Source organism: Arvicola amphibius, chromosome 11, assembly GCF_903992535.2.
Source record: "Arvicola amphibius chromosome 11, mArvAmp1.2, whole genome shotgun sequence".
NCBI lineage: Eukaryota > Metazoa > Chordata > Mammalia > Rodentia > Cricetidae > Arvicola > Arvicola amphibius.
The window spans coordinates 111700231-111715530 of NC_052057.2; the positions used below are offsets into that span (position 1 = coordinate 111700231).

At 41.0% G+C, this 15300-nt stretch overlaps 2 protein-coding genes across 8 annotated transcripts in view; one reads left to right on the forward strand and one right to left on the reverse strand.

Annotated features, from left to right (window-relative positions):
• Positions 1–289, reverse strand: part of Tcea1 (transcription elongation factor A1) — a 29946-nt gene extending 29657 nt beyond the window's left edge. Inside the window, exon 1 of the mRNA XM_038347668.2 lies at positions 92–289. Coding sequence (XP_038203596.1) covers positions 92–154 — 63 coding nt within the window. The 5' untranslated portion in view covers positions 155–289. The remainder of the gene's footprint in view (positions 1–91) is intronic.
• Positions 272–9777, forward strand: LOC119826380 (zinc finger protein 120-like). Of its 7 annotated transcripts, none has more exons than XR_005287413.1 (3): positions 272–715; positions 7286–8301; positions 9026–9777. XR_005287413.1 is itself a non-coding variant. In XM_038347667.2 (3 exons), the coding sequence occupies exon 3, from the start codon at positions 7323–7325 to the stop codon at positions 8199–8201; it is 879 nt and encodes a 292-aa protein (XP_038203595.1). In that variant the 5' UTR covers positions 672–715; positions 1977–2008; positions 7286–7322; the 3' UTR covers positions 8202–9777. The 7 variants fall into 7 exon arrangements, 5 of the variants coding, with proteins under 5 accessions (XP_038203590.1, XP_038203591.1, XP_038203595.1 ...); XR_005287414.2 differs by having other exon boundaries at positions 9030–9777; XM_038347667.2 differs by adding an exon at positions 1977–2008 and having other exon boundaries at positions 672–715; positions 7286–9777.
• Positions 9778–15300: the final 5523 nt, after the last annotated feature.

A 15300-nucleotide genomic window follows, 5' to 3' on the forward strand; every position in this document is an offset into this window, starting at 1 on the left:
CCCGCGGCCCGGCCCTGACTGGCTGGCTCCGCGTGGGCCGGGGCCGCGGTCTCGGCCGCCTCCGCGGCCTGCCCGGGACCCGCCCGCTCACCGCGTTCTTCTTCTGAACCATCTTGTCCATCTTCTTGGCGATGCGAACCACCTCGTCCTCCATGGCTCCGGAAAGCCTCCGCTCGTCCGGCCGAAGCGGACGGGACGCGGGAGAAGCGGCGCGGACGCTCGACCAGCCGGAAAGCAGACTGCCTAGGCCTTCCTCACGGACCGGGCCCGCGGCGGCGGCGGCAGCGGCGGCGAACGCTCCGCCCCCTAGGCCGCGCCAGTCGAGCGCCGCACGCGCCGCGCAGGCGCTATCAATCGATCGCGCGGGGGACTGGGAAGGGTGGCTCGTTGGGATCGGGACAGCCCGGTCCCGCGCGGTCCTGACCTGCTCCCGGAGGCAGAGGTCTAGAAGGTCTCTCTTACCGCGACTCGCGTTGCTCGAGAGTTGGAATGGGACTTACCCGGGCTTTCATGCCGACGGGAGCCCAGCCCTTGGCAGTAAACAGGAAGCCCTCCGAGTAAGCGTCCTTTGGGGCGCGGAGTAGTCGTGGCTGGTCCATTTTGAAGCAAGAGCTTGAGCGAGCTCTGAAGTCCACTCTTGGCCTCAGCTGTACTAACCCTCTCACCTGCTGATGGAAACCTACTTAGGACAGGACGGCCTTGACAAAAAGCCGAGGTAGGAAACTGATTACACACACACACACACACACACACACACACTGTTTGGGGTTGTTTACTTTGTTCCTGTGTGAAACTTTAATAAATCAGGAGCCAATGAACATTATAGACATTAAGCCTCGAAATGTCTTCTTTCCAATGAAAACAATGAAAACAATTAATTAAACCACGTACTGTGTCAATAATTAAGCACGTGTCACCAAACATGGAAGAAGACCGTGTTAGAATAGTAGTAGTAACGAGTGTGTGCTTTCACTCTTAAGGGCTCTCTAGTGAACAAGTAGTGTAGTTTCCCAGGGTGACACAGTCATTTCCGCTTTGACCAATCACAGTTTCGATTGTAATGAAGCATTTCAGCAGCATTTTAATCCTGCTTTCTGTTGTTCTCTTTTACCTTTCCCCTCAGTATTCTTGTGAGGTAATAATGAGGGGACAAGAATTGTCTCATTGGCACATGAGAAACTAGGTCTCTAGGGGTAAACAACCCCAAACAATGTGTGTGTGTGTATACACATACATATACATAATCAGTTAAACCATTTACTACCAATTCATACTATTCTCAGTTATAACCCCATTCCAAAATTATCATTAATCAAGAGCTACCACTTAGTAAGATTCTATACCAAGAAAACGGGTTTTATGGGTCATGTATGGGGAGACCAGAACAAGATGTGGGATGTCTGTCCAATTACAATCACTGGACAGTTCCCAAGATTTCCATAATTTTGTTGTCAGGTTCTAGAGTCAGGACAAATGGCTAACCGCCTGTTAGCACACCTCTGTGTTCTCTCAGAATCACAAACACCTGTTACAGAATCCACGATGGCATTCTGGCCCCTAACTCATCTCTTGCTCTTCCCCTAACCTAAAATTCTTCAGTTTGTGGGCTTCCCTCCCCACAGCTTCTGATTCCTATATAACCATGCCATTTTTTGCTGTGCGCCATCTTGGTTCTTGGCCCTCTTTCTTGGTCCCCACTCTCTTGGTCCTCTCTTGTTCCACCCTGTCCCCATGACCGGGGTCATTCTGCTGGCCATGTTTAGTCTGCTACTCTCTTCCTGCTCTGGACTCTTCACGATGCCTCTGGCTGTAGTTTCCCTCCTTTCTACAATAAGACCTCACCCTCAACCATACCTTGGAGAGGTCACACCCTCATCCATTCATCACTTCTTTAAAAACATGTAAAATTTTGCCCAGTTTTTTTTAAACGATTAATTTCTATTTTATGTCTATGTGTGAATGTCTGGTGCCTGTAGAAGCCAGAAGAGGGTGTCAGATCCCTAAGGAGGTATGGCAGTTTTAAGCCACCATGTGATTCCTCAGCAAAAACTGCAAGTGCTCTTAACCTCTGAGCCATTTCTCTAGCCTCTAATTTCTTGAGTTCTACCTGGACTGTCTGGCTGTGTTGTAATTCTTTTTTTGTTGTTGTTGTTTTTCGAGACAGGGTTTCCCTGTAGTTTCTAGAGTCTGTCCTGGAGCTAGCTCTTGTAGACCAGGCTGGCCTCGAACTCAGAGATCCGCCTGCCTCTGCCTCCCGAGTGCTGGGATTAAAGGCGTGCGCCACCACCACCCTGCTTGTTGTAATTCTTTTTATATTTTGGATATAACTCTTAGGGGATGTTTCCTCTTCTACAGGCTGTCTTTCCACTTATTTTTCTTCGATACTTGGCCCTTTTCCTGTTGTAGAAGGCTACTGAACTATAGTTATGCCATCTTGTAAAAGTATTCCTGGTCTTTGGTCACTTAAATCATGTAGCATGAATAATAAAAACCCAGAAAAATAGCCAGGCGGTGGTGGCGCACGCCTTTAATCCCAGCACTCGGGAGGCAGAGGCAGGCGGATCTCTGAGTTTGAGGCCAGCCTGGTCTACAAGAGCTAGTTCCAGGACAAGCTCTAGAAACTACAAGGAAACCCTGTCTCAAAAAAAAAAAAAAAAAACCCAGAAAAGCAAAGCAGCCAAGCCCACTAGAGAATCTTACCTCTACCAAGGCAACCACAGACTAAGCAGACTAAGCAGCCAGAGCCTCTTTCTCTTCCCATTTTATATTCCCTGTAGTACTGGGATTAAAGGTGTATGACTCCTTAGTACTGGGATTAAAGGTATGAAGCACCAACACCAAGATTTGTTTCTTTATTGATCTTGTGTAGCCCAGGGTGGCCTTGAACTCACAGAGATCCATCTGCCTCTGTCTCCCAAATCCTGGGATTAAAGGTGTGCCTGATGTCTACTGATTTATCTATTCCTTATCCAGCAAACGTTATTAAACCATAAATAAAATATCACTATAAGACTGGCCATACATTTCTATGCAATGTGACCTAAAGATTGTGAGAACTGGCTGAACACTTACCTGCTATTTTTTCACTTTTGTAAACAATGCTTGCTTGCTGGAATGTCCACAGTTGCCTTTCTGTATATGTCATAATTTTGGTCCTTACCTTTAAAATCTTGAGCAAACTGAAGGTCGAGGGTGCTAGCCGCTACTCTGCCTAGAACCAACAGCCCAGCTGGTGGCGAGTAAAGACTCCATCTGACTTCTTCAGGCATCTTGGCAGTTTTTCTCTTCAGGTACCCCCATAACAGTGCCCAATCTCAGAAGAAATCACCGGATCCAAGGTTATGAAGACTAATCATTGTCATTTTAATAATATTGTCTTTTAATCCATTAAAATAAAATTACTTCCACTAATTTGGAGCTACTTTAAATTTTTTGGCAATGTAACTTTCAGCATGTGATTTTTACTATGGCTTGATTACTTGGTATTTCAGTCTTTCGAATGCAATTGTAAATGGAATTCTTTCTTGAGCAGCTCTTTCAACTAATTTGTTGCTAGTGTTTACAAATACAGTAACTATTCTTGCACTGATCTCTTACCCTCCAGACTTGTTTGTTTATTCGCTCTAGTAGTTTTTTATTTGGTTGGATTTTGAGACAGGCCCTGGTTGGCCTCTGTTGACTGTCATTATCAATAGAGCAAACAGCTGCTGTTTTCATGAGTTCAGTTTTGCCGACTTGGAAAAGCTCATCATAGCTGAGCTTGTTCCTGTTGGAGGTCCATACAACTGGGCAGGGAGGGGAGTGAGTTTGTAGCCCCCTCTCCCAACTAGTTGTATGCTGTTCTGCCCCAGTTGCAGGTGGCCTCCGGGTACTGGGGAGGGGCTAGTCTGTAGGCTGAAAAAGACTGGGGGCAGGGCTCCACCTGTGTACCAAATGGAAGCCATTCTCCAGGTGAAGCAGGTGGGAAAAGTACAGCCTTTCTGCATTCGGATCATCCATGCACTGTGAATAGCCTTATAAACTCATTGTTTCCCCAGTGTGAATCTTTTGTCATCAGAACCTTTTGAGTGGGTAGAAGATAACGTAGGTCTACCCCCAGGGTGAACACACCCCTAACTTGCTGTGTGAGTTTGATCTTGAATTTATTTTCCTGTCTCCACCTCCCAAGTGTTAGGACTTCAAGACCTATATCACCATGCCTAGTATCATTGTTTTTGAAAAAAAATGTTTGTGTTTCTAGCCATCACATCCTGGACCTAGTGTACTTTAGTCAAGTGCTCTGCCACTGAGACACATCTGCACCTTGAGTTTTTTTTTAATTGTGTGTGTGTGTGTGTGTGTGTGGTAGAGTGCCCACGTTGACTCACTGGCGTTGGAGTAGGAGGCATGTGCTACCAGGCGTCCATTGGATTTTCTATAATTAAAATGTTGATGCAGAGTTGAACAGTAGTGGTGCATGCCTTTAATCCCAACACTCTGGAGGCAGAGAAACCCTGTCTCAAAAAACCACCCCCTCCCCGAAAAAAAAAGTATTGCTGCAAAAACCAGTTTTCATCTTTAAGAGAATAAGATATAATTTATTCTGGAGCCATGAGTGACCATGACTTAGGAACACAGCTTTAATTTATCCTAAATTCCGTGTTTCAGTGTGGAAGCAGTTTCAGAAAAGTTGTATACTTTTACAGAACTAAGAAAGTTAAAAATCAAAGCAAGTTTAGAGTACATTGGTGGATATATCGGTGGCAGTTATAGCAAGATGTGGGAAGTTTTTTCTAAAGGCCCAAGATGCAGTCTGATGATATTCTTAGCTTCTGGGTTGATAGAACCAGTAGTCTGCTAAGTTAAGACTTCAAAAGGTTTATCTATCAGTCACGAGACTGTAGTTTAGACACAGAGGCGGGCCAGCAACGACTGTTCCAGAAAGCATGAAGTGAGCCCAAGTGATGTTTGAAAGAAAATGGCCCCCAAAGGGAGTGGCACGATTAAGAGGTGTGGCTTTGTAGGTGTGGCCTTGTTGAAGGAAGTGTATCACTGTTAGGGATGGGCTTTGAGGCCTCTCATGCTCAAGCTACTCCCAGTGAGACAGTCCACTTCCTGTTCCCTTCTGATCAAGACGTAGACAGCACCATGTCTGCCTGTATACCACTATGTTCTCCACTATGATGATAATGGACTAAACCTCTGACCTTTAAGCTGCCACGTCAATGAATTCTTTTATTATAAGAGTTGCTGTGGTCATGGTGACTCTTCACAGCAAACCCTGAGACATAACCCTCTTCATAGAAGCCCTAAGACAGTGAGTCTGCTGAATTCCAATCTCTCCCCAGTACCGTGGCTGCGATTGGTCCTTAAGTCTGCAGAGCTGTAGCTGTAGCCCAACAACTGGGAGCATGCTGTTGAATATAAGTAAACATAGTTCTTTTTCTTGTCCTTGACCTCAAGGGGAAAGCTTTGTCTTTTCATTGTGGAGTAGGATGTTGGCTGTTTTTGTAGACACTCCTCAGCATGCTATATTCCTAGTCCTAATCTGTTGTATCATAATTTAGTGTTGAGGTGATTAGGTGCTATTTTCTGTTATCCTATATGCTAGTTTCCTGCTGAAGGACTTACTGTAGGTCCCAGCTTCCCTTGCTGACTGTGGTAGTCATCCCCACCCATTTAGCCATCTGTACACATGGATGACAAGATGTCCCCTTGACCTGAATAACTGTGGTTCCACTTAGATCAGACCAAGCCTGTCTTCCTGTGTTCTCTTTCTGTAGATGCTTTAAAATAATAATAATCGAACACTACCAATGTGGTGTATACAGCTGCTTTTATATGTTGAGCCACTTTTAAATTCTGGATAGCCCAGTTTCTTAAATATGATCTTAGATTGGGTTTGCTTGTATTTTGTTTAAAAAACTTATCACAATCTCTATTGATAAAGAATGGAAACCTATAGTTTGATAGACTGCTTTGGAGATGTTTTTCCATGTAGTTTGATATAGGTGAAAAGTATTATTGTAGAAGACAGAATTACAGCGTGAAGATCTCAGCTGGCTGTGACACCTTTTTAGAGTTAAGAAGACTCCATCCCACTGTGGTGCAACCCAGTGATGGGCTCATCATAAGAGCTGTTACATAGGCAGGAAAAAAGGTGAAGGAAGCAGAAATTAAAGAATAATTTAAAAAATCAGATTAGTCAGTTATTTTCCTTGTAAGCTAGGACAAAGAATAATTTAAAATACAGTCAATATGTGTCTTTTATGTGAGGATTAAGGAGAGTGAATTTCCTTATACTAACTGAAACTAGGGTGTTTTTTGGCAAATTTCATTTCTCCCTTGATATCTGGGAAGATCAGATAAAGTTTTCAGTTTGGGATAAGTGGCTCCATTTTGATATATAGCCTGGTATGCTGGGCTATAGTGCAGTCTGGAATAATGAAAACAGCCTCCTATAGTTTTTAATATTATAGATTGATAGAATTCAATCATCTCTTTAACCATCTAGCTTTTCTTTGTGGATTTTTTTTTCTAATCCGAGTTCACTGTTTCTGTCTTCTTAGAACCAGTCTGGGCAGTTTGTATATTTATAAGAATTTATTTCATTTTTAGGTGGTTTAGTATTTTTACTGCACTGTGGATCGGATCCATGACTTCATATGTTCTACCCATAGCCCACTTTCCACACTTCAGAGTTGTTCATAGTATTAAAATTCTTATTAAGTGTGCCAGGTAATTTTGTCAACTTGACATAAACTGAAGTCACTTGAGAGGAGGAAGGCTCAATTAAAAAAATGCCCCTATAAGATTGGGCTGCAGAAAAAGCTATAAAGCATTTTCTTAGTGATTGATGGGAGAAGGCCAAGCCCATTGTGGGAGATGTCATCCCTAAGCTGGTGGTCCTGGGTTCTCTAAGAAAGCAGATGGAGCAAGGCATGAGGAGCAATACAATAAGCAGCACCCCTCCATGGCCTCTGCATCAGCTCCTGCCTCCAGGTCCTTCCTTGTTTGAGTTCCTGTCCTGACTTCCCTCAGTGATGGACTGTTACCTATAAGCCAAATTCCTCTCCAAGTTGTTTTGGTCATTATTTCATCGTAGCAATAATAACCCAAAGTAAGAAAGTAACTCTTTATTTTCCTTAATTCAAAGGCTTTTCAAAAAAACTTTTGGTTTTGTTGATTGATTCTCTGTTTTTCTTCTAATCTATCTATTCTTTAAGATTTCCTTCTAGGTTTCAGGCTGGGCTTTGAAGAGGAGCTGCCACCATTGGTGTTGTGTGCTGTGTCTTTGCATCTGCAGGAAACTGAAAAGAGATCAGGGCGAACTTCACCACGACATGAAGACAGTGACCTATGATGATGTGCATGTCAACTTCACTCTGGAAGAGTGGGCTTTGCTGAATCCCTCCCAGAAGAATCTGTACAAAGATGTGATGCTGGAGACCTACGGGAACCTCACTGCTGTAGGCTACAGTCGGGAAGACAAATATACTGAAGAACACTGTCAAAGTTCCAGAAGACATGTAAGGCATGAAAGACATCATACTGAAGAGAAACTATCTGAAAGTACTCAATGTGTTAAAACTTTTCCATATCACAGTCATCTTCAGATACATAAAAGAACACATGCTGCAGAGAAACCCTATGAATGTAATCAATTTGATAAAGCCTTTGCATCTTATAGTCATCACCAAAGTCATAAAAGAACACATGAATGTAACCAGTGTGGAAAAGCCTTTACACGTCATAATCATCTATTAATACATAAAAGAAAGCATACTGGCGAAAAACCCTATGAATGTAATCAGTGTGGTAAAGCCTTTTCACAACACAGTAATCTCCAACATCATAAAAGAATACATTCTGGAGAGAAACCTTATGAATGTAAGCAGTGTGGTAAAGCCTTTACACGTCATAGTCATCTTGTAATACATAAAAGAAAACATACTGGGGAGAAACCGTATGAATGTAATCAGTGTGGTAAAACTTTTGTATGTCAGAGTAGTCTCAAAATACATAAAAGAACACATACTGGAGAGAAACCCTATGAATGCAACCAATGTGGTAAAGCCTTTGCGTATCACAGTAATATCAAAATACATGAAAGAATTCATGTTAGAGAGAAACCTTATGAATGTAACCAGTGTGGTAAAACCTTTTTATGTCATGCTTATCTTCAGCAACATAAAAGAACACATACTGGAGAGAAACCTTAAAATTTGCATATTACAGTCATCACCAAAGACATAAAAGAAGACATACTGAAGAGAAGCCCTATGAATGCAGTCAATGTGGTAAAGCCATTACACAACACAGGTATGTTCAATGCATGAAATAACTCATACTGGAGGGGAACCTTATGAATGTAATCAGTGTGACAAAGAATTTGTAAGTTAAAGTAGTCTTCTAAAACTTAAAAGAACTCATATTTATACTGGAGAGGAACCTTATGAATGTAATCAATGTGGTAAAACCTTAGCAGGTATCAGTAGTCTTCAAAATAATGAGGAAAAAAACATACTGCAGAGAAACCCTATTAATGTAGCCAGTGTGGCATAGTTATGCAATTCATGGTAGTCTTTACACAAGAGTAAACATTTACTGTGTAACTGGGCTTTTAATGCCTGTACATATCACATAAATCTTTGACGATCTGAAAAAATGCATACTATAGGAAAGATGCATATTATAGGAAAAATTACTATAAAGGATTTGGTAAGATCTTTAGTTTGTGTAATGGAATGTAGGTATATTGACTAAAGATCTTCTGGAAAAACAAAACCTGGCAAGTATCAGCAATTTGTTAAAGAATTATGATGTCTTTTTACCTTGTTTGTACATGCAAACTCACATAGACAAACAGCCTATGAATTTAAATTATAAAGTAACCCTTTTAGATTTCATACTTCTTTTTAATCATAGGAAATAAGAAATCCATGAGTAAAACATTACGGATATATACTAATACATTTTCTGTTGCTGTAATAAAGCAATGTCTCCGTCAACTTACAAAAGGGTTTGATTTGTCCCTTGGTTCCAGACAGATACAGGATCATCAAGAAAGTGACTTGGTAACTTTGTCAAACATGGCAGCTAAAGCAAGACACTGCACTCTTACATCCTCAGCCTGAGCCATGGGACAGAGAGTAGAAACTGGAAATGGTACATGATTGGAAACTCAGGCCCACGCCTAGTGCCATGTTTCTTCAGCAGGGCAGCATTTCCTAAAACTTCCCAAATGGGAACACTAACTGAGAAGGATTGATTTCTCTGACTTCAAGCCTACATGCCAGCTTTCTTTTTCATGAACTACTTCATGATGAAGAACTCTGAAAGCCTTTAAATGTCTCGATACCCTTTACAGGGATGAATGCTTATAATAGAAAAACATTCATGAGAGAACGTTTGTGTAAAGACTTGTCTAAATTTAGGTAATGCAATATCAGTGTTTTTGTTTGGGTATGTACATTCTGATTCCCAAGGTTAGACCCTCAGAACATCTTGCAGCATGAATTACAGGAAGTTGCCAAAAATCTGTCTTTGTTCCTGAGAATGAGCTCAGCCACGTCTCTAGCCCTTTAAATATTTTAAAGCCTTTTAAAATATATATATATATATATATATATATATATATATATATATTATCTTGATATCAGGAACCAGGGAAGAATTCATACAAAAGGAAAATCCTATTTATGTAAATGATTTTGTAAAGAACTTAGATGTCACAGTTTCTTCAGGTTAAGGAAATAAAACTTATTTCATCTATTTTCATTAAAGCCTTGAAACAAACTACATGTCATGTTGACTCAAGATTGATGATGAAGATCACTGCATTGTGCTTTCTATTTTTCAACATTTGAGGTGGATATTATTTCAATATTTGAGGTGGATATGTGTGGCACATCTACTTAGGCAAATTCAATTTGTGTTCCTGATATTCCTTCTGTGGCCTTTGTTCTTTGATTGTGCTTTCACTTAGAGACATATTTTTTTTATTGCAATGTGTAGAATGGGATAGCCAATTGTTCATTTAAATATCAGGCTATGTGTGATCCTTCTTTTCAAGTAAGGGTGTCTAGGAAAGGGTAGTGGGTTGGTTTTTCTTTTCTTCATATTTTGACAAATTCCCTCAAGATGTTTGTTATCCAGCTGAGGTTGGATGCCAGTAACTTGTCTGTGACACAGTTGTACTCATGAGCCTTGTTTGTTAGGCCCTGAGTAGAAGTCTAAGGGTAGATAATAATATATCTGCAATGTTTGCTCGATTGTCAACATGTTTTAAAAATGTTAACATTAAAATGCTTAAGAGGGCCGGGCGGTGGTGGCGCACGCCTTTAATCCCAGCACTCGGGAGGCAGAGGCAGGCGGATCTCTGTGAGTTCGAGGCCAGCTTGGTCTACAAGAGCTAGTTCCAGGACAGGCTCCAAAGCCACAGAGAAACCCTGTCTCGAAAAACCAAAAAAAAAAAAAAAATGCTTAAGAGGAGAGAATGTACAGAACACTAAAGACCTCATGTTTGTATCCAAAGAGCGCTTTCATTTCACTGAGAGACATCAAAAGCTTAGTCATCTATCAATATAGATATATTACAGTATAGTTTAGCATTCTATGGGTATGTATATGTTACTTAATGTTCCATGCATCTTTGTGTCCCCATTAGTTAGCCATTTGACACTTTATCTTGAAGTATTGCCTTCTTAGGGAATAATCCAGAGATACCTACAAGGTACTGACATAAGAATTAATTCATTTTAATTTCTGTCCAGTGTGTGATAAGATTACCAACCTTGCACACCATAGACGTTTCCTCCTGATTTGTCTCTCTAATCTCAAATAAGGTTAATTTAAAGATGACATCAGTAAAATGTTGTCTTCTTTTCAGACTGTAAACATTTTCATCAAAGCATAGAGTAAAACAGGAAAATAACTATTTGCAAATAAAAAAAGAGTTTTCCTTCTAACAGCTTAAGAAATATCCACACTTTTTTTAAGTGACTGTAACATTTTATATTCTCACCAGCAATGTATTACAGTCCAGTTTCTCTACATGTAGTTCTCGGCATTATTACTATTTTTTTTAATTTCCCATTTCTGTGTATGTGAGCATATATTCACATGCAATGGCACATGTACAACAGACAGCCTTGAGAGCTGGTTCTGTCCATGTGGGGCCCAGGAGCTGAACTCAGGTCAGACTTGGCAACAAGTGCCTTTACCTACTGAGCCATCTCACTGGCCCCATTATTGTCATAGATGATCTAATGGGTACGTAATAGTCTTAGTCGTTCTAACTTCCAATTCCAATTAAGATTTATGCTATCAATTATCATTCATATAGCTCCCTACATGAAATCTCATTTTTAAAATCAGATTTTTTTTTACTGTTTAAAAACAATTTATATAATTATCAAGAGTTTGCAAATGTTTTCTTTGTTATTTTGAGACAGGGTCTTACTATGTATGTATCTCTGGTCTGGAACTTGGTATGTAGAGCAGCCTGGCCTTGAACTCTCAGAAATACACCCACCTCTCTGGGATTAAATGCGTGCCACCACACCTACCCTTGCTTGTTTTCTGGATAGGCTCTTTAGAAGAACCAAGTTTTTAATGTTTGTATGAGGTGTAAGGTTTAGATGGAATTGCTCTGTCTACAGTTATCCAATTGCGCACCCCCTGCGATTCTGTGAGGTCCTTTTAGCATTATTTTGTTCCATTCATTTGTATGCGTATCTCTGCCAATATGAATTTCTGGCACTATTTAGTAATTTTTGAAACATTGCACTTCCCTTTTACAGCATTTCAGCTAGTTTAAGTTCTCTTGGTTTTCCACATAAATTATAGAATAAATGTGTGTAAAGGTCTCACTGGGATTGTAATAGGAATTGCATTAAACTTTTGCTTTGATTTGGATAGAATGAATGCATTTACTTTACTAAATCTTCCAATTTCTTTTAGTCCATTTTTTTGATAGAATAAAATACAGGATAACATGAAAGAGGAGATCGATGTGGTAACAGTTTCCTTGGTTGGGAGTTCCAAGAGGTGCAGGACATTGTATATCAAGAGGTAGGGGCTTCATGTGACTGTTTTCTTTTTCTTTCTTCCTTCTCTCCCTCCCTCCCTCTCTCTCTCTTGGTTTTTCAAGAGTTTCTCTGAGAAACAGCCCTGGCTGTCCTGGAACTCACTCTATAAACCAGGATGGCCTGGAACTCAAGAGATCCGTGTGCCTCTGCTGGGATTAAAGGTGTGCACCACCACCGCCCTGCTCTGTGTGAGTATTTTATACCCTTACAAAGACACCAAGACTGCATCACGGGGTTTCTACCCTAATAACTGAACCTGGCCATGTTTATGCTCTTGTGATTGGTGCTAACCTGAGAGAAGTTAATATCACCTGCCAGACTAGCATCTGGGCAAAACCCCAGCACCCCCCTAGGTAGAGATTCTGATTTACATAAAGTGGAATAAATTGCTGCGGACTGAAAGCAGTGCAGCCAGCTCCCCTAAACATCCGCCGTCTTGTCTTCCCCACTAAAGCTGACTGCAACCTACAACTGCGAACTGAAGCTGTCAAATCAGTCTACAACAGCAACGGGAGTAGTCTCAATTCCAGAGCAAGTGAAATCTGAATATATGCCTCAGGGGATTCCTTCATCAAACCACGTGGTATCCACAGCCTGATCTACAAACACCATTTACTTAGATATTCGCATCTTCTGCTATTACCTTGTAGAATTCCTTTTTCCATCATGTCCTGTAATTTAAGTTTATTTATTTGTAATCAATGGTAAATAGCAATTTAATTTCCCCCCACAATCACACTGATATAGTGTATAATCTCTAAAATGGTAAATGTTACCTCAACACTAGAAATGTCTGGTTTAATTGGTGTATACCAAGTGCTGGTATCCTTTTTACTATTTCCATTTATTTATATGCTCATTTCTTTACACACGCTCCACAGATATATTTGTGTGACTGAATGTGTGTGCAAGCGTCTGAGGCCAGTAGAGGACGTCGGCTTGCCTGGAGTTGGATTTATATGGAATTGTCAGCTGCCAGTATTGGGGTGCTGGGAATTGAATTTGGGTCCCCTGGGATAGCAAGCACTTGCAACTGAACCATCTCTACACGCCATACTGTGTATATTTTAAATATTCATTGTTTGAGTATACCCTGAGTCAGTTCCAAACTAACACATTCCATCTTCATTCTTTTTTGAAAATCACTGTTTGTACCTCAGTTCATTCTATTGTGTGGGTTATTTATCTGGTCCACTTTTGACATTTGAGTTGTTTCAGGTATTTTTGCTACTTCTCTACTGAGATCTTTCATTGGAGTGGCTGATTTTCGTTTCTCCTCCCCCAGACCTGAATTCTAATGCTGTTTCTAACATTCTCATGCGCTGTCCCCAGACTCTTTCTTCCAGGTCCTGGGTGTAGTCTTCCTCTACTCTTTCATCAGCGCTGCTCGCTCCGGCAGGCTGTTGGTTTGGGACGCTCACTTCTCATGGGCTAAACATGCGGAAGGAGCTCTACACAAAGCATTTTTAAATGTCTACTTCTTCCACATGGCAGGGCTGACTCAGAGAGGCTCTCGGTATTAGTTTATGTTTGTATATTGCTAATCCACATGTGTATTATATATATTTTCTATATTTATACATTATATATATAATGTCACATATTATAAATTTAAGACCAAAATTCATGTGAAAGCAAGTTTCTGGCTAAAGAACTTCAGAAAGGACAAAGAACAGTTTCTCCCCTTTTAAAATTCAATATACGGGCCCGAAGAGACAGGCTCCGTTTATTTTTGGTGTTGAAAGCCACGCCATTTTTCTAGTTCACCTTGTGTGCACCCCCAGAAGGATCATATTTTTATAGTGGTAGATTATTTCCACATCTTTCCTCATCTGAGCCTAAAGTTAAATGTGCCACATGAGTTGTCTCATTAATTCTCTCTGGCTCTGGAGATTCCAGTTTCTTCATGGTGCGTAGATTTGCATCATAATCTGACTCAGCGTTTTTAAGGTGTTTTGTAGTATAGGAAATATATTTTTGTTTAAGGGGCACAGAGTGAAATGGTGATGACCGTGGAATTAGGCCAGTTAATGTGAATTCCAGCAACTCTAGTCCTAGACACAGTTCACCTCCGCTCTGTTTCCTCTTTCACTTTTAGGAACTTGTACAAGAATAAAATGTCCTTGTGAGTATGGCAAGGATTGCATTTATCTACTTCCAAAAAAATAACAAGTTCTACCTACTGCAACAACAGGCAAAATTCTGTTATTTATGACTACAATTAATTAAGCATGCACTGGATTTTTTAAAATACAAAACTGATGAAACAGACATCAACCCTGAAGCCAGGGTTACTACTCAGCACTGTCTAGTCACATACAAGAGCCTGGGTGCGATCCTAAGCACCGCATGAACTGAGACAGGAGGACTGCTGTGAGTTCCAGGATAGCCAGGTCTATATTACAAGATCCTACCCTGACTGACAAATGAAAAAAAATGGGGTGGGGGGCGGTTCTGCTTTGCAGGTTAAATCTGCAAGAATAGATGTTAGAAATACCTGTTTTATTACACACTTTTATATTAGTTACTTTTTCATTGTTGTGATGTAACCAAGATTCATTTATATATAAAAACAAAAGCACCACCAACAAAAAACCCTTATTTTGTCTTACTCCTTTAGAGGGATAAGAATCTATCCTGGTGTCAGGCATGGTGGTACATGTCTATAATTCGAGCACTTGGGAGGCAGAGGCAGGCAGATCTCTGTGAGCTCGAGGCCAGCTTGGTCTGCATAGTGAGTCCCAGGACAGCCAGGGTTATGTAACGATCCTGTCTTGAATAAAACAGTCCATCTTGGTAGGAAGACATGGCAGCATCAGTGGGCCTGGGGCAAGAGCTGGAAGCTGAGAGGTCATTGTCTCAGCCATAAGCCTGAAGCAGAGAAAGCAAACTGGAAGTGGGACAAGGTTTTAAACTTTCAGAGCCTGACTGTAAGCCCCTCCCCCAACTGCTAGGGGGAATTTCTTTATCTACCTTAACTGCTGGACCCTGTGCCCACCCTACAGAATAAAAAACCCAATATCTGGATGTGAAATCACACCAGTCTATGTCCTGAAAAGTTTCACGCCATTCCCAAGAAGCTGTAAGTCCTGTATCTTGGGTCAGTTTGCTGTTGTTTTTCCCCCAAGCAAAGGTAGCTACCCTCCTGGTTTTTCTCTCCTAAATCTCTTATGTGAGGTTTCTTGTGCCAACTGACTTCCTGGTACTCCTTGGTTCCCTGCTGTCTGTA